A 20,520-nucleotide genomic window follows, 5' to 3' on the forward strand; every position below is an offset into this window, starting at 1 on the left:
AAGTTATCACCTTTCTAAGGTCCATAGTAACTCAAATGTAAGGGTTTGGGGTGGCAAGGTGCAATGAAGGAGACCGAGGATGAATGACGTGGTAAAAAAATAAATAAATAAATAAATAAAGTTGTCCAAGCCTTTATAGAAATATTTTTTTGGAAGTAATCATAATGTGTGCATAACGTAGCTGTTGTTTTATCTGCTATGACTTAATCCTGAACTGTCCACCCGAAAAACGAAATTTGTCATAATACTGTCTGTCACCCAGGTTCATCTACTATTTTCTTTCTCCTGCCTAATATAATAATGGATAATTTACTTAGCTTTTATCATATACAAGACAAATGGTTCTCTTTACAATTCTTTTACTTTGGCTAGGCACTTTAAACTTGGGGCTAAATCAATAATTGATGGTGGATTCAAATATATGGAAATTTAAAAAAATAACTATTGGCATTCATTTTTTTTTACATTCATTATAAAACACATTCTTTATAAAGTATCTTTATGAAAACACTAACAAGATTTTGTAAATTTACCTTTTCTGTTACAATTTCTTCAAATGAGTTTTTAATTCAAATTGCAGTATGAGCATTATTCCAAAATGTTGCCTATATTGGAGAAATTGTTGACAGTGCAATCATTATAATGCAATAAAACAATTATTATCATTTAAGATATTCAAATGAGATATTCATTACCGCTCTTTTGTAGAATAATGCTTGCTATTTCAAGTCTGGATTTCAATATACTCTTAGGTGTTGTTTCTATATCAAAGATCTTCCCCGAAGATAAAACTTGCTGTGCAAACTGAACTGAAAATATATTTACATAGTGACACTTGAAATTAAAAAAAAAAAAATATTATTGATAATAAAATAAAGACATGCATAAGGTACAAGTAACAAAGGTATTTTTGGGTGAAGAAAAATTAGAGTAAGTGGGGTAATAAAGATCAGGAGCTCTGCACACCTGGGAGGGTTTTTTTTTTTTTAGAAATTAGTACTTTTGTATTGATGTTCTGTTGCTCATTGGAACTTGTATGAGATCCAGCAGTATGACATCAGATTACTACTCTTTAACCCTACAGTGGCTGAATGCAGTACCGCTATGTACCGCTTTTAGCCACTTATTCTGGACAGAATCATACTGCCAGGCAGGATAAAAAGAATATAGTGGTTAGGTACGATAAGTAGTATACCTACCTAACCACTAAATTCTCACTATGGTATTTGTTTACCGTATTATGGCTGGCTGTTTCCAAGTCAAAAGTTGACGCAAGACCTTGAGGAAAAAGTGATGTCATTCCAATCATTCATCATAAAACAAAGAAAGATTTATAAATATGACCTGGCAGATATTGGGAATATGGATGAAAGCTCTATGACTTTTGATCTTTCAAGCAACAGAAATGTGGCAAGTTTAGGAGACAAAACTATTTTCCTCCGAACCACAGGAAATGAAAAAAAAAAAAAAACATTTCACAGTTGTTGTATCATGTTTGGCTAATGGAACTAAGCTGCGGCCTGTCATGATTTTTTTAAAAAAGACCTTGGCTAAAAAGGACAAATTCCCACCACGAATTACAGTGTGCGCACATGATAAAGGCCAGACGGATGAAGACAGAACAAAAAAATGGCTGGAAGGAATTTGGAATGGACGACCAGGAGCAGCCTTAAAGAAGAAACCATCATTGCTAGTTTGGGATATGTTCAAAGCCCACACATCGGATGACATACAAATTGGCATAGTCTTCTCAAGTTACTTTGGCCGTTATTCCAGGTGGGCTTACATCTGTTTTGCAGCCCTTTAAAACAAACCTTTCAAAGACCGTGTACGAAAGATGTGGCATGAATGGATGTTATCTGGTCAAGCCCTGCTGACAAAAGGTGGAAATCTAATGAAGCCTGAAATAGAATTAATAGCAAAGCGGGTTCCAGATGCATTGGAAGAAATTCCAGAGGACATGGTGCAACGCGCCTTCCTGAAATGTGGCATTAGTAATGTTATGGATGGCGGTGAAGACAACGCTTTGCATGAGCATGACAGCAGTGATGGTGATGACTCCGAACTCAGAGAAGACAAAGTCTATGCTGATACCCTCACACCAGCTGAAGCTCTGTTTGGACATACAGATGATGAGGAGGAATCCAGTATTGAAGGATTTTAAGTCTTTGTGTTTTAGCTTGGTGGCTTGATTGAGCTAAGGGGGTAGTATCACTGTTAATACCATATTGTTTTTGTTGACCCTTTTAAAGCTAGTTTACTGTTTTTCTTTGAAATAAATATTTAAAAAAAAAAAAAATACCCCACTGATGCCTCAATAATGTAGTTTTATAGGTATTTTGAATTTTGAAACTGCCAGCAGCTGCAGCATTTCCCAACCACGGTTTATACACGAGTCAATCAATTTTTCCTATTTTCCAAGGTAAAATAGGTACCTCGCCTTATACTCGGATCGACTTATACTCGGGTATAAACAGTACTTAAAGCAGACCTAAACTCAGAAATTTGTCTTAGAATTAATAATCTATTCTTGTTTATTTCTACTAAATTGTTGGTCCCCCTTGGTGGCACCAGCTGGGTTAGCTTGTATCCATGAGTAATATAATGATTTATGAACCGTACAAAAGCGGCCATCCTATGTGGCAAGTTTACGTTTTCTTTCTCTCCTGACCTTCTCCACCCACTCCCATCCCTCACTAGCCAAGCTCTCTAACCAATCCAGAAGCCAGTGTGTTCTCCTCTGGGATTGGCCAGTGTGATGTCATAAATGTTAGCCAACCAGGAAGAAGAAAAAAAAATAGAAGAGATCTCAGCCACCTGTTCCTAAACTGTACAGATCAGTAACACACAGCACCACCCTGGGAAATAAGTAGGAAGCGGACACTGCAGAGCAAGTAAAGTTAACCAGGCCTGTAGTACTATAATTTATAGATATTAATATTATTATTAAACCGGATTTATATAGCGCCAACATATTACACAGCACTGTGCATTAACCCCCCTAGCGGGGAGATATGTAGTGGTGGGAAGTAGTAAGAGTTTCAAAAGACAGAAGAAGATGGGTAGGCAAGTTTGAAAAAAATGGGTTTTAAATGCATTTTTATTTTTTTTTTTTTATTTTAAAAACAAAGATTGGCTTTACAGAAATTCCAAAATAACCATCATATTACCATCAAACCCTCAAACAAGGGAGGGAACATTGTTATCATGGAAAACTTCCAATATGAAAACATGTGCTACAAGATATTGCAAAATGAGGAATGGTACCAAAACCATTGACTATTCAGACATAGCTGATTATGAGGAATGCTACACCATTCTAGGGGAAGCTTCCTCGCAAGGAATTATCAATGCTAAAACCAAAGAATTTCTATGGAATTAACATCCAGTGATGCCCACTTTCTATAGCCTGCCCAAAGTGCACAAAAGCATTTCATAACTGTCAGGACTCCCCATTGTGGCAGGCATTCAATCGATTGAATCAAATGGGAGCGACCTGGTTGATGCCTATTATAGACCTTATGTGGTTAAGTTACCCTCTTACCTAGGAAACACGAGTTACTGCAAGTACTTCAGGACCTCACTGTACCTCCGAGCGCCATATTAGTCATCATGAACGTGGAGGCCCTATATGGTTGCATTCCACACACTCTGTGTCTACAAACCAAAGCCACCATACTCAACACCACTGACCCAACACTGAATGCTTACAACCAATACAACTTACTGCACTATATACTGACCCAAAAAATCTTTACCTTCAATGACACTATCTACCAACAAGTTCAGGGAGTGGCGATGGACACAAAATGCCCCCCATCATACGCCAATCTATACCTGCGCAACTGGGAAAAACTTCTGTTCTCCAACCCTGAATTTCCGAGGTACCGGACCCACATAATTATGTGGCAGAGCTACATCGAATATATTCTCATCATCTGGTCAAGTTCTCGAGTCTGTAGGCAAGATGTTTAATTTTACACAGAACAACCCTTTCAACCTCAAATTTACCATGAGCTCACATACTCACCAAATTCCCTTTTTAGATATTTAAATCGTCATCACTAAGGATTTACAAGTCATAACGTCTCTGTACAGGAAAGAGACAGCAGGCAATACAATATTGCATGCCTAAAATTCCCATCCTCAACCCCTCATTAGTAGTATACCATACGGTCACATAGGTCACATTGCACCTCTGATAAGGACTTCCAATTGGAGGCCAGAGTACCCACAAACAGACTTTTACAAAGGTTACAGTAGAAAAAATTATTGAAAAGATCTTACAGGAATGCTTGCACATCTAAGAGGGATGACCTCATCCATAAAACTCATTCACCCAAACGATAAAAAGTAAAATCCATCTCATAACCCTTTACAACCATCATCATCAAAACCTATCCAAACATTGGGATATCCTTACCCTGAACATTAATGTTAGAACACATATTGAAAGCATAATTAACCTACAGGAAATAGGGTTCTCTAAAGGCTTCCTTGGTTTCTAGCCACCACAACCCATGTACCACTACTTGTACAGATGAGAGACCTTATGTGTAAACAGCGTAGGATTCATGAGAATCTAGCTTTAAACCTCCCCAATGGCTCCACACTCAGATTGAAATATCATGTAAACTGCCCATCTGTAGGCGTTATTTATCTAATCACATGTGTAGACTATTGTATAGATTATTTGGAGCATTAGAACAAATCTCTTCCAGCCGCTGAGGAGGAGACTGTCAAAAAACTACTCAGGGTTCGAACAAAATGGATATTTCTGCTCAAAGCCAATCATCCCCCTTGGCTAGGAAGGCAGTTATCAGCTTCAAACCTTTCTTTTAACTCCAAATTGACAGTACTCTACCCAGCATTCTTAGTCACCTATGTTCAATAAGTCAACAACATTTCATTACACATAAATCTGTTCGTGCTACCACAAATAATGAATTGATCAAAGTAATATCATCTGAAAGGGGATACACCACAAGAAGTTATGGGTTTGATATAGTTGTGAATTTATTTATGAATATATATATATTAGTTATTGTTGCATGTATTGTATCCATAAAGTATCATTAAGGATGTTCATTTGTATCTCTAGAATTATACTCAACATATAGTTTTACCATCACTGTTTATTTTAATGTATTACTTCTTTATCGTTGCATCCAATGTTTTTATTACTGTATCAACCATCATCATATGATATTTACTTATTTACTACTGTACTACTGTATCAATAATTTTTCTATGGCATTATTGCTGAATATTGCTATATACTATTCAGATTGCAATATTACCTGATTGGTTTATCTATACAAGATTAGACAACTTCACTCCGGACATTGTTTCAGTGGCTAATATGATTCTCCCCTTGGCATTGTTTCAGTGACCATCCAGTGTTTAGGTATCAATATACCTATTAACTGCACTTCTTTCTTCATTATCTTCATTGCTTCCACTATCAAATGTCACCAAACTTATCAACCATCCATCCAATCCCCCCCCCCCCATTACTTTTCATTCATTTAACCCTCTACTTTTTTGTTCTCCCCTCCAGGTGCAGGGGTGGCATTGGGGACACGATGTTCCTCCACACATGCCAACCTGTACTTGGGGGGGTGGGAGAAACAAATATGATCTGATAAGTCTTTTTGTATGTGCACCACATTTTCATGTTGCGCAAATACATAGATGATATTCTGATGATCTTGCAGAATACATGTCACAGCTCCTCTTGGGCTGTGGGAGCGATCAAGGGAGCAGAGCTGTCAGCATAGTAAAGCTCCGCTGACTGCTCTGCTCCCTGATTGGCTGAGGAAAGGGAAATGCTGATGATGCTTGAGCTGTCGTCAGGGTTTCCTATTTCCCAGCCAACCACAGAGCAGTAGAGGTAATGAATGGAGATACGTATCTCCATTCAACCTCTATTGCCCTGGTATTGCCTGCGGTTACAGCTAATTGAAGGCACCTGCTTTCAATTAGCTGTGACCGCAAAGTTCCCACGGTCCGGGAATCCCACAATGACATTATAATTCATAATGTCATTGTCGGATAACCTGTAAAAAATAAAAAAAAAACAAGTTAAAATAAAAACACATACAAATTAAATTCATTTAAGAATAGCTTTTATTTTTTTTTAAACTTTTTTTGCCCCGAATTTTTGCAGTCAAATCCCGTGTTTTTCGGGTCGGGTCTATCCGAATTCGAACAGCCATATTTGGGTCGAATATAAGGACAACCCGAATTCGAACATCAACACTATAAGGGACAGATTAGTCTAAAGCCACATCAAGTGCAAGTGAGAAATATGGAAACAGAGATTGGCACATTCACTTGCAGGAAATGTGGACGGATCTATTCTCAACAAGAAGACGATTTTCAGATCCCTATAAGGTAAAAGTGACATGTAAATCTATGGGAGTGATCTATCTGGCCTTCTGCAGTTGTGGCGAAAAAACAACTAAATAGGAGTATTTAGGAACATGTGTACACAATAAAAAGTGGTAGAATTATGACCCCACTAGGTAATCATATGGGGATGCATCATAATTTGGATGAAAATAGGATCAGATTTATAGTTCTTGAACAGATTCCTCCAAACCTCAGAGGGGGTGACATTGAAAAGGAAAATTTGGAGCGAAACCAGGTGGATTTTTGAATTAAAACAACATACCCACCTGGTCTGAAATGATACGTTATAAACCATCCCTACATATAATATTATATATGAAGGTAGCAAAAAAAGTGATTGTGAGCAACTGAGCAATATATATGTTTTTGGGGTTTCCAGAAAACTACAAGAGTGCTTGAATCTTTAAGTCTCTCCTCATTTGTTAATGACAGTAATGATGGTTCTTGAGTTTATGTCGTTAAGTATTATTTTGCTATATTTTAATAAATATTTCTCTACAATTTGGTTCAGAATATTTTTTTTCTTGTTTTTCTCCTCTAAAACCTGGGTGCATCTTATGGTCCGAAAAAAAACAGTAGGTAAGACCAAAAGATGTTTCCAAAAAAGAATATATGAACATCAATATATTATTAGGAGTGGGAAATTGGTCACCCCATTGAGCTACCATATGGGAAAAGATCATAAATTCAATCTTGATGAATTGCGCTTTATAGCATTAGAGAAGATATACCTTACCCCAGAGTAGGAATTCAAGACAAACTAATTCTGCAGAAACAAGATGGATTTTGACCTGAAAGAAACAAGATAGATATTTGATCTGAAAGCATGTATATAACCATTTGACAAATTACTGGACATAGAAAATATAACAACCGGGTTTCAAATAATAATAAAAATAAATTGGGATGTGGCATTGTATATATTTGATGGGAGACCATTAGCTTCCTTTGGAAAAATACTTTACAGTGCATTAAGTCATGGTCACTTTATTCTAACAAAACAAATGCTAAAAATATCAAACCTAACATTCCCTGTTTTAAAATTACCCTAGCGTCTTCATCAAACATTGATAAACCACAAAGGTCTCATGTAAAATATGAAATGATTATTTATAACTGAGATAAAACGATGGTCTAATTATCTCCTTTGTGGCTTGTGCATGTTTTTGATAAAAAGACCTGTTGCTTGAAAACAACAGCAACACAAGATATGGCTTTCACATCTTTGCAAGTATGTAGCAGAAGATAAAGAATAGATATACCGATCTGTAACAATCCATCCTATTTGGGTAAAGAGCTCAAAATGTCAAACGCTGGCATAATACAGAAAGTGAATTGCCATTGGGAGTATTAAATAGGAATATTTATTAAGGTTTATAATTGAAAGGCACTTTAAGCCAAACATATAAATTCAAACAATTAACCCTTTTTCTTTACACTTTATCTGCTAAAAACAAAAAAAATTGACTGTGTGGCAGCTTACATGTGGTGGCTACATTGGATTTTACTTTTTTGTTAGCGCATCAAGGAATACTTTTTGATCCTGCTTTAAAATAGACAATTCCCAAATATTGTCTTCATATTGTGTGGTCAATGTTTGTATTTGTTCGATATTGCAACCCTTATTTATTGCACAGTGCTGCTATATAAATACGGTTACATTATAAAAAGAATAAAAAATCACTAAATCGATCAAACCACCATGATAAAAAGCTATAAAGTCTGTACTGCTTGACAATTGTTTCTTCCATAAATAAAGAGAGCAAAATGAAATGAAGATATGATAGGACAGGTCGTGGGTTATTTGCAAAATAACAGGTTCAAATAAAGAAAAAGAATCTAATGCAGCCACCACATTCAATAACTACTAAGCTTCAATACATTATATTATTGTTTCTAGGTAAAGTTATGCTTTAAATTATATGCTTGATGATATTTTGTTTTTAAAAATAAACTGTTCTTGCTAGAAATTTAGTGATCTTAAAAATATAATAATGCAGAAAAATACAAAAATACATCTGCGCACTTTAGAATTTAAATATGTTTTGTCCCAGAACAGATCTGTTTGCCTCAAGCATGTTTAAATGATTTATATTTTTTGACTCTAAATGTTTAAAGTTTATTTTAAGCACCCACTACACTTACTGCTGTAAAATATTACTAACCTAAAGTTAGTTGTCAGTTTTCCTTTATATACTTCGGTTCTGTCTCCATGTTAGTTTCATATTGGAAATACTACCCTCCTGGAGCTTATTCAAACTTTTCATGTATATAAAATGATTTAGAATCATTTAGGTCATTTTTACTGTTTATTTTACAAAGCAATTTTTCTCTAATCCCAAGTTAGAATTTTTTCTTGTCTCAAGCAACAGAGGAACGGAAAGATGGGACCAAATCTTTAAATATAGTGTCAAAACTTTTAATTAAAAAAAACTTCCTTTTTGTATTGAATTTTCATATGCTAGTAGAACAGAAATACCAAGAAATTACAAGAATTTCATAGATTTTAACAAACATAAGCTATAAACAAGTGTAGACATCCTAAAGATATTTCAGAGTTGTACAAACATTGACAGAATTGTGCTGATTCTGGTTTTAACTATTTTTTGGTAATCAGGAGAATCCTTGGTGGAACCATTCAGCAGTGTCCAAGTTCATTCTTCTTGGGTTCCAAGATCTTCATAGCTTCAGGATTCCATTTTTCTGCCTCCTCCTTGAAGTTTATATTGTCACTATGATAGGAAATGTACTCATAATCCTTCTGATATGTAAAAGTCATCTCTTTCGATTTCCAATGTACTTTTTTCTCATTCATCTCTCCATATGCGAGTTGATGTTCGTCACAAACATTGTACCCAACATGCTTAACGTTACGTTGAATGGTGGAAGTCTAATATCGGTCCCAGAATGCTTCACTCAATTTTACATTTTTGGGTCCTGCACTGCTTGTGAGTGCTATCTACTCTCTGTCATGTCTTATGACCGATACCTAGCCATCTGCAACCCACTACGTTACAACGCCATCATGAACCTCAAGCTTTGTCTACACTTGGCTGCATGGTCATGGTCACTAGGCTTTTTTTTTGTTTTAATAACACTTGTGTTACTATGTAAATTGGAATTTTGTGAATTTAAGGTCATTGACCATTTTTATTGTGACCTGAGTCCAATTCTAGCCCTATCCTGCTCAAACACCTTCTATGTTGAAATGGAAACTTTTCTCCTGACAATTGTAATTGTTCTGTTGCCATTTGTTTTTGTCATTGTGACTTATATATGCATCTGTGTTACGATTCTAGGCATCTCCACCGCCTCTGGAAGACAAAAAGCATTCTCTACCTGCAGCTCTCACCTTGCTGTGGTGTGCTCATACTACGGCTCTCTCATTAGTATTTACTTGACTCCATCGGGTGGACATAATTTAAATGTAAACAAGGCCTTATCTCTCTTGTACACAGTGATAACCCCTTTGTTCAACCCCATTATTTACAGCTTGAGGAACCAGGAAATCAGAAAAGCTTTTTTTCGGTATTCTAAAAGGAAATAGGTTTTCCCAGTACCAAAATAATGCATGAATAAATCTCTGGAATGGTCTTCCCCATATTATTCGGCTTGCTCCTACTTTCTGCTCATTTAAAAGAGCACTGAAAACCCATTTTTTCAAACTTGCCTACCCGTCTTCTTTTGTATTTTGAAACCATCACTACATATCTCGCATCCTATTGTGTGTAAATTCCCCCACCTACTAGATTGTAAGCTCTTCGGGGCAAGGTCCTCTCCTCCTGTATCACTGTCTGTATTAGTCTGTCATTTGCAACCCCTTTTTAATCCTGTTTATTATTATTAATAATAAGAAGAAGAAGAAGAATAAAAATAATATTAGAACAGCATAACTGTATAAACATTTTAAACATAGGTGGACAACACTTATGGAGGATGATGTATAACTAACCTCCCTAGCGTTCTAAGTCTGTCCAAATTTCCGTGCAAAAAGTGTTACAATTTTTTTGCATGGAAATTTATTTTACATTTTAGGCTATAATTTATAGGCAAATATGTCCAATAGGTAATAAATTTAATAACAAAACCTAAAAAAAACTATTTAAAAAAATGTTCTTGGGTTTTATGTTCTCAAAGCACGACAAGCTTACCTGGCCTTCAAGTCATCTCTTTCTGTTTCTGATAAAGAACATTGGTTGGAAGCGAAAAGAGCTTGTGATTTCTGGATTGGCCAGTATGATACCATGGTTAGGTCCCTGAATTTTTTAGATATGGAAATAAGTCTGGTAGACTGCTGGCCAATCTAGCAAAGGGATACCGGACGCCGCCGCACATCACGGCTATTAAGGACCTGCAAGGGGTCGTGCATAAAGCACCTAGGGGTATTGCCTCAGTGTTTTAATCTTACTACACAAAATTATATTCAACCCAAGGGAGCGATGTGGCCCAAGGCCAAGCTTTTCTTGATAAGCTAAAGCTTCCACAGTTATCTGCAGAGGATTTGTATTTTCTTAACTCGCCTGTTACGGAGGGGGAAACTGTGTCGCCCATCAAGCACTCATCTAACTCGAAAGGGCCAGGCCCTGATGGCCTGCCCGCTGAATTCTATAAAATCTTGGCCGACAGGGTTTCTACTCCTTTTATCACTGTGTGTAACAGCATGTTCTCCCAGTCTACGTATCTAGACTCAGGAAAACTAGTTTTTATAAAAGTATTTCCAAAAAAGCAAAAGGATCCCATGAATCCAGGATCATACCGTCCAATCTCAATATTGAACAAAGATGTTAAACTGCCCTCTAAGATCCTGGCAGATCGCCTAGCTAAGTTTCTGCCACAGTTAGTTAGCCCTGCATAAGCCGGTTTCATCATCAGTAAATCTAACACTTATAATATACAGAAACTACTAGTAGTTCTTGAACACGCCCGTTTGTCGGGTCTTACTTCTGCGTCCGCTGCCATCATGGCACTTGACGCAGAAAAAGCCTTTGATAGTGTGGAGTGGTCTTGGTTAAATTTAGTTCTGGCCAAGTTTGGATTTGGTGGGCATATAGCAAAAGTTTTCCAATCTATGTATTCTAATCCTACTGCTCAGTCTTGCATTGTTTGCGGATGATGATCTGCTGTTTCTTAATGACCCGAGTAAAGATCTCCCCCCTCCATCATTCACTAGATTTCCTATTTTGGCTCCTTCTCAGGATTTCGAATTAACTACAACAAAAGCGAGATCCTCTGTTTTACTTACAACCCCGCCCCCAACTCTTTTTACTACTATAAAAACCCTGGGTATAAAAATTGCAAACTCCTGTTTAACGTACTTGGGGATTCAAGTTTCCCGTAATGTCCCAGGATATGTGAAGATAGAACTCTTCTCCCATTATATCTAAAATTGTAGCTGAGCTCACTCATGGAAATCTCTCCCACTGTCACGAATGGGTCGCTGCCACCTTGTTAAAATGATCAGTTTACAGTCTACCTTTTACAAACCTTACCATTTCTCCTACTTCACACTGATGTCAAAAAACTTCAGTCAGCATTTATTTCTTTTGTATGGCAGGACAAGACTCCCCCTATTGCCAGATCTAAATTTGCTGAGGGATACTTTATTAGCATGGAGAGAAATCACAAAGCTGTTTCATTGTTGTGTGGGTCCAACTGTTATCACTCCTCTGCATACCACGCCCTGTTTTCCCCAGGGTCGAGCCTATAAGGCTTTTGAACTATGGAAACATAAAGGCAAAGCGGTCCTTGGCCATCTTTTGGATGAATCTCACACTCTTCTGCCCTTTGGGATATTGAGAATCAAATATGCTCTGCCTGTGCATCACTTCCCCTGTTATTTAAAAGTTAAATCTACCTTTTTTGGATCTCAGGCTTTTGGGCGACTCTGCATCAAGAGATTCCATATCTCATAATTACTCTCTACTAAGAGACATTCCTACTGATGCAGCTTCTGTGTTTCCATTTGTGCGCCGTTGGGCGGCTTTTCTTAATCATCCACTTGGGACATTTTCCACTTTTGATGACACAAGTGTCGTGGAAGTGTGTGCAAGTTTCTATTAGATATCTCAACAATAGGGGGGGGGCGATGGCACAGGAAAGGATTTTCCATGTCTTCATTTACAAGAAAGCAACTTGTTTTCTACCCAGCCAATTAAAGGGCAGAAGTGTGGCTTCATATTACTGTATTTTTGCTGTCTTTGTTAACAAGAAAATGGAAAATAGTCAGGCACTGCTGAGATTTGAACTCAGGATCTCCTGTTTACTAGACAGGCGCTTTACCCAATTAGGTCACAGCACCACACTTTATGGGAGGTGACATGTCCATTTATGGAGATGGGAGAACGGTGGTCAAGGAGAGACAATTGCCACGCTCTGTGCTATTGTTCCTGACACCTCTAGAGTCTTTGATGCCTGATTTACAGTTCATATTATAGAAAAAGGATGACAATACATTTTAGAAATGATTGCCATAGAATGGTGAGGGGTCCCCTCCTGGATCATTTGTAACTAATCTCACCTTTTCACTTGTCAATTAGGAATCTCTGTAACCATTGCTAGTTTTGGTATTCTGTGTCTGGCTTCTAAACCATGGCAATGTATGGTGCATGTGATGGTGTGATTTCGAACACAGGAGGTTTGAATGGTGATGTGGCTTTTATTTGTATATAGTGAGGCAAGTTTATTTTTGTGAAGTGCTGTAAAAGATGTTGCATTGGCCAGGAATCGAACCCACGTGACAGGTGAGAATTCTACCACTGAACTACCAATGCATTGATGATGATTATTTCACCATTGCATTGATTGATTGATTGATTGATTGATTGTACCACTAATTGTATCAGGGAAGATACTGCTAGTAGCTTTTACCTGTGGTACCCCATAGAGTATGAATAGGGGTGGCACTGAGCAATACAATACCACTCACTGCTGCCATATCTGCAGAAACTTTGCAGCTGGCAAGGTTTCAGCGACTGGAAGCCACAGTGGATCACTTGATCTCAAGGCAGGTCTGAACATAGCTTGAGTAACATAACAAAGCTCCTACCATAAAGTATCATGTAGACAATATACTTTGTGTAGAACAAAGTGATGATGCGGCACTACATTACAAAGACTGCCAAAAAAATCCACCTAATTGACCCCTAATTGTAGAAGATACTAAAGTGAACCCCAATGAAAGAAAACACCTAAGTGAGCCCCCCTCCCGTGGAAAAAAAATCATAAAACTGACCCCCAGTGGAAGAAAAGAAGATAAAATCTGACCTGTAATAGAAGAAGGCACTAAACTGTCCCCCATTGGAACAAGTCACTAAACTGACATGTCCACGTTTCTGAGGATGCAGATTCAATCTGCGAAACGCCTCAGATTTATGTATATACTATGTACATTTACCAAAAGGATGGGTGAAAATTATGTCGCGCTATGTATTTTTAATATATGTTTGTTGCCTCCAGTGTGTGAAAGAGGCAATACAGATATTTTTACTTGTTTGGTATAAATATTTATCTGGGTATTAATAAAATATCATTGCATATATCTCATATGGTATTCACTGCCTTAAAAATCCCATATGCTTATGTTTCTTCTTTTCTATATTCCACGTTTCTGTAAGACACCTCAACAATGGGGGGCCAAGATGGTACCAGAGAAGGATTTTCCATGTCATCATTTACAAGAAAGCAACTTTTTTTCAACCCACCAAAAAGACAGAAGTGTGGCTTCATGTTACCGTATGTTTGCAGTCCTTGTTAACAAGTGGATGGAAAATATTTAGGCACTGCTGAGATTCGAACTCAGGATCTCCTGTTTACTAGACAGGCGCGTTAACCAACTAAGCCACAGCGCCACATGTTATGGGAGGTGACATGTCCATTTATGGTGATGGGAGGGCAATAGATGGAACCGTGGTCATGGAGAGAGAACTGCCACTGCCATGCTCTCTAGCACAGTTCCTGACACCTTTTATATTTAAACATGTAAAATAACTGTACAGTAGCATATATAAAATACATAAATATATATTGGAATTGCGCGCTGCTCAGCCCGCCGGCACCGTCGTCACCGGGAATTCTCTGTAGATCTTGCGTCCCTGCAGTTCGTGCTTGAAGCCGGAAGAAGACAGACGTGTCCCCAGGACCCCGAGGGACAGCAAGGTAAGTGCTTTCTTGGGGGTTTTTTTCAGGTTAAAGCGACCCTTAATGTGACCTAGGATTACCGCTTTTTGCACCTAAAATCCACCTAGAGTCACACTCGGGATTACCGAGTCTCAAACAGAAATGAAACAGCTTCACTTAAGACGATAAATTAAAAGAAAAAAAAAAACTGCTTAATTAAGCAATATTTCCAAATATTCAGAGGTTAACAATCCACCACAGGAAGTGTTTTCTCCTTCAATGAAGAGTCACCCTTTTATATAATGTAAATATTCCAATGATACATAATGATAGTATAAACACCTCAAAGCCTAGGCCCCATCACACCGAAAATGTTTTAATCCTACTATATCGTCCACTATTACTGTTGTGTCTTTTTTCTTTGATAGCTTGTGGCAGATCTAATAAACATTATTCTGATCACCCAAATCATCTTGTTCACACTTCTAAATTCGAACCAATATTGTGTCCCCTTTTATTTTCCCTATGCAGATTCTATTAGTTATGGTCATAACAGAAGTCTGAATTTCAATTCAGCATAGTATCCCTATTCAGGGACCATAATGGTTCTCCAATACAGGCCATGACAATCATCCACTATGGGCTGAAATGATCCTCAGCTGATTTGCAAACATTTTCTCAGCATTTTCTAGTACATCCTTCAGCTAAAGTCAAATATTGGTACAAAAATTATCCAGACGTCTGTCTCTGTGGGTGAAGGCGAAGTCAGGGTGCATTCGAGGAACTAGAAGTTGAAGCAGATCCTTTCACCACTGATTTGAATGTAATGTGGGTAAGACATGGTTCACAACTCAATCATCATGCCAAAAATGTTTAGTAGGGTTGAGGTCAGGGCTCTGGAAGACATCTGAGCTCCTACATACCAAGCCCTTATGGAAATGGCCTTCTTCAAATGATCAAAGGTTCCTGTCTACCTTAGAGTTTTGGATGTTCCCGCCCATCCTTGTGTGTCTGGCTCCTTCCAGCTTCCATTTTCTACAGCAAGAATGGGCAAACTACAGCCTGTTGGTCTCTTTAACCCAGGCCTTACATTGGTACAAAAATTGTCCACTGGCAACTTAGGGTGACCAACACACTGCTCGCACTAATACTGAATGTAAACATTTGAATGCAAGTTTTCTTTTAGGTAATATAAGGCTCGTCAAATTTTTTAACTTGTCCTGGACCAAGCCAAAATGTTTTCCCATTCCTAAACTAAAAGGGTCCTCGATGGTTCTGTTGAAGGTCTTTTTTGAGATTTTTGGGGGGGAATCTGGTCCGGAACTGAAAACATTTACCAATAGCAAATTACTTTTAGGAAATCCATTCGAAGTTTGCTGAATAACCCAGCTTCACAAGACCAGACAAGTCACCAACATAAAATTGTGCAAAGGAGGACCAATCTTACAATGGAAGGGAATGAGGAGACTTCTATTTGCAACCAGTAATATCTTTTTCTGCCCTCATATATTAGAGACATTTAAATATAAAGTACAAATAGGACTTTGTTACAGTAGATGTCTCATTTTGTACACCAGTATATCACACACATACAGTTATGAAGTTAACTTTCTTAACCATGGTAATATAGAGAAAAGTTAAATTTTCTCCTAAAAAAGTTTAAAATTTATTAAATATCCCAATATTTTTAGTTTGAGTGGGATTTTTTTTTAACAAGCCTGTGGTTTGGCTATGGGGGTTAAATAAGCTCCTAATTTTTTGTTCATGCTTCCACGAGAAGAAAGTATTTATTTTGTATTTAAATTTAGCAGACCTGTGCGGTGAATATGGGGGCTAAGTTTACCTCTTATTTTAAATTTTTCTACAGTAGATGTTTATTCAATCCCCTATATATCCTATACGTCCAGTTATGAAGGAGTTATTTTCATTTAAAATTAACAGACATGTGGTGTGGCTGTGGTGTGATGACATTGTTTTTGTGCCTACAACATGCTCTTGAAGGCCGTTTTTTTATGTATACCTCCTTAAGCTTACTACCTGGAATGTCAAGGGCCTTTGGTCCCCTGCTAAACGCAAAAAATTTTTGAGGCACTTAAAAAAGATACAAACAGATATTGCCATCATACAAGAAACATCTTACCTCTTCTCTGTACCACTTGGGTGGGTAAAGTCTGGGAAAGCCGGGCGGCGGGGCGACGTGCTGGAGTTCTTATCCTGGTGCATAAAACATTACAGTATACCATAACTGCAAAGTCATGTGACGCCATAGATGGCATATGGACATCGCTCACCCTCCAATTCCCTGCTCACTCCCTTACTATAATGGCGGTCTATGGTCCCAACTCAGACAATACTGTTTTCTATAATCATTTGTTGGGTACCCTCCAAATACTTCCGCACACCTCTCTCGTGGTGGCAGGAGATTTTAATGCCGTGCCGACTACTATCAAAGATAGGCACCCACCACCTCCCAAGCAAGAAGTTTCTTCCAATAATTACAAGGCATATCAATCTTATGTTAGCAGCAGGGTTATCTGATTCTTGGAGACACCTTCACCCACTGGAGCGTGAATTTATGCATGTATCGGCAGTTTATTCCACAATGTCGAGGATAGATGCCATCTTGGTCTCTGATGACTTACTGTGTAAAATTGATACCACTGAAATACATCCGTTGGTAATATTGGATCATGCACCTGTCTCCTCAGTTCTCACTGATGGCTTTTTACAAGACAGACTTTGTATGGAGGTTTCCCTCCTTTCTAGCCAAAGATTAATCTTTCCAACAAAATCTGGTATATTGATGGCAGGATTATGAGTATCATAATGCTCAACACAAGTCTAACCCCGCACTATTTTGGGACACAGCAAAAGCAGTACTAAGAGGCAACATTATGGCCTATGTTGCGTCCAAGAAGAAACAGACGCTTGCAAGATATCGAGAGGCATGTTCTCAAGCACGACAAGCTTACCTGGCCTTCAAGTCATCTCTTTCTGTTTCTGATAAGGAACATTGGTTGGAAGCGAAAAGAGCTTGTGATTTCTGGATTGGCCAGTATGATACCATGGTTAGGTCCCTGAATTTTTTAGATATGGAAATAAGTCTGGTAGACTGCTGGCCAATCTAGCAAAGGGATACCGGACGCCGCCGCACATCACGGCTATTAAGGACCTGCAAGGGGTCGTGCATAAAGCACCTAGGGGTATTGCCTCAGTGTTTTAATCTTACTACACAAAATTATATTCAACCCAAGGGAGCGATGTGGCCCAAGGCCAAGCTTTTCTTGATAAGCTAAAGCTTCCACAGTTATCTGCAGAGGATTTGTATTTTCTTAACTCGCCTGTTACGGAGGGGGAAACTGTGTCGCCCATCAAGCACTCATCTAACTCGAAAGGGCCAGGCCCTGATGGCCTGCCCGCTGAATTCTATAAAATCTTGGCCGACAGGGTTTCTACTCCTTTTATCACTGTGTGTAACAGCATGTTCTCCCAGTCTACGTATCTAGACTCAGGAAAACTAGTTTTTATAAAAGTATTTCCAAAAAAGCAAAAGGATCCCATGAATCCAGGATCATACCGTCCAATCTCAATATTGAACAAAGATGTTAAACTGCCCTCTAAGATCCTGGCAGATCGCCTAGCTAAGTTTCTGCCACAGTTAGTTAGCCCTGCATAAGCCGGTTTCATCATCAGTAAATCTAACACTTATAATATACAGAAACTACTAGTAGTTCTTGAACACGCCCGTTTGTCGGGTCTTACTTCTGCGTCCGCTGCCATCATGGCACTTGACGCAGAAAAAGCCTTTGATAGTGTGGAGTGGTCTTGGTTAAATTTAGTTCTGGCCAAGTTTGGATTTGGTGGGCATATAGCAAAAGTTTTCCAATCTATGTATTCTAATCCTACTGCTCAGTCTTGCATTGTTTGCGGATGATGATCTGCTGTTTCTTAATGACCCGAGTAAAGATCTCCCCCCTCCATCATTCACTAGATTTCCTATTTTGGCTCCTTCTCAGGATTTCGAATTAACTACAACAAAAGCGAGATCCTCTGTTTTACTTACAACCCCGCCCCCAACTCTTTTTACTACTATAAATACCCTGGGTATAAAAATTGCAAACTCCTGTTTAACGTACTTGGGGATTCAAGTTTCCCGTAATGTCCCAGGATATGTGAAGACAGAACTCTTCTCCCATTATATCTAAAATTGTAGCTGAGCTCACTCATGGAAATCTCTCCCACTGTCACGAATGGGTCGCTGCCACCTTGTTAAAATGATCAGTTTACAGTCTACCTTTTACAAACCTTACCATTTCTCCTACCTCACACTGATGTCAAAAAACTTCAGTCAGCATTTATTTCTTTTGTATGGCAGGACAAGACTCCCCCTATTGCCAGATCTAAATTTGCTGAGGGATACTTTATTAGCATGGAGAGAAATCACAAAGCTGTTTCATTGTTGTGTGGGTCCAACTGTTATCACTCCTCTGCATACCACGCCCTGTTTTCCCCAGGGTCGAGCCTATAAGGCTTTTGAACTATGGAAACATAAAGGCAAAGCGGTCCTTGGCCATCTTTTGGATGAATCTCACACTCTTCTGCCCTTTGGGATATTGAGAATCAAATATGCTCTGCCTGTGCATCACTTCCCCTGTTATTTAAAAGTTAAATCTACCTTTTTTGGATCTCAGGCTTTTGGGCGACTCTGCATCAAGAGATTCCATATCTCATAATTACTCTCGCTGTATGTACAGCACTCGTTCATGCATCTTGCAGTTCTTATCGTTGGAAAGGATCATGAAAGATCCTTTCCAACGACAAGAATTGCACGTGTGTGTATGCGGCTTAACTGAAAACCTTTTAATTTGTGAAATAGGAATCCTTGTTCATATTCCTAGTTCTGATCTATGTAATATTCTGTGTTGGCTGTGAGGTTTCATAGTGATGCGGCTTTGGATTTTTATAAATTGAGGAGCACTTTTAATTTTATCAAGACACGTAGATTCATTCCAGGAAAATTTTCATTGAAGATGTGACATTATTATAAACTATATACAATTTTAGTTTTTTGGAAAGTATTGCAGAAAACTTTGCATTGGCCGGGAATCGAACCCGGGCCTCCCGCGTGGCAGGCGAGAATTCTACCACTGAACCACCAATGCATTGTTGAGCAGATTTGTGCCCTCATTGTTTAATTAGGTAACCCTAGGGTACCACCTCTCATAACTTTTTTCTGTTGAATATCACAAATATTACAATTTATCAAACTGAGCCTTTGTTGGTTAGATTTGAGAACAATTTATAACATCATAAGTCTTTATGAAATCCAACCACCTCCATGCTGTTTTGTTTTTGATACCTCTTAGACTTTTTGATGTCTTATCTACAAGCCTACACTAACGAGTGTTGGATATACAGATGGATTTCCGGAGTTGGTGGAGGACACAAATTTACTGATCTGCTAGACCAGGGGTGTAAAACTCAAATGCACAGTGGACCAAAATTATAAACTTAGACAAAGTCGCGGGCCAAACTTGAGACTGAAATAGCACCACTACTACAATTCCCTGCGTATAAAAAAGTCCAAAGCGGGGCCACACATAGGTAGAGAGGCTGCTGGTCTATAGACACAAGTTATGCCGCTACTACAAACCCCCGCATTACTTGCATCTATAAACAGTCCAATGCGGGGCCACGCATAGGCAGAGAGCCTGCTGATTTATAAACGCAAGTGATGCCGGGAATTGTAGTAGTGCTATTTGAATGCAGCGGCGGGCCAGCTGCAATTCATATTTAGGATTCTTTTGGGGGTCAAAAAATGGATGTTGCGGACCAGAGTTTGACACTTATGTGCTAGAGAAATTCCAGGAACAGAAATGTCTTTTTTTAGATGTAACTCACAATTAGACTTTTTAACAAGAGCAAGATGCACAATTCAATAGTTGGACATTAAGAGGTGGCGTTAAAATGATAATAGGCATGGAGGCTGGA

At 38.3% G+C, this 20,520-nt stretch overlaps 1 protein-coding gene and 2 non-coding genes across 3 annotated transcripts; 1 reads left to right on the forward strand and 2 right to left on the reverse strand.

Moving 5' to 3' along the window:
* The first annotated feature begins 7,624 nt into the window (after positions 1 to 7,624).
* LOC140322257 (olfactory receptor 8A1-like) lies at positions 7,625 to 9,961 on the forward strand. The gene is made up of 2 exons (XM_072398842.1): positions 7,625 to 7,645; positions 9,032 to 9,961. Exons 1-2 carry the CDS (start codon positions 7,625 to 7,627, stop codon positions 9,959 to 9,961), a joined length of 951 nt encoding a protein of 316 aa, XP_072254943.1.
* A 4,226-nt stretch (positions 9,962 to 14,187) lies between these two features.
* TRNAT-AGU (transfer RNA threonine (anticodon AGU)) lies at positions 14,188 to 14,261 on the reverse strand. Its single transcript has one exon. It is a non-coding gene; the product is annotated as a tRNA-Thr (tRNA).
* Positions 14,262 to 19,620: 5,359 nt separating this feature from the next.
* On the reverse strand, positions 19,621 to 19,691 carry TRNAG-GCC (transfer RNA glycine (anticodon GCC)). Its single transcript has one exon. It is a non-coding gene; the product is annotated as a tRNA-Gly (tRNA).
* Positions 19,692 to 20,520: the final 829 nt, after the last annotated feature.

The sequence above is a fragment of the Pyxicephalus adspersus genome, chromosome 2, assembly GCF_032062135.1.
Source record: "Pyxicephalus adspersus chromosome 2, UCB_Pads_2.0, whole genome shotgun sequence".
Lineage (NCBI taxonomy): Eukaryota > Metazoa > Chordata > Amphibia > Anura > Pyxicephalidae > Pyxicephalus > Pyxicephalus adspersus.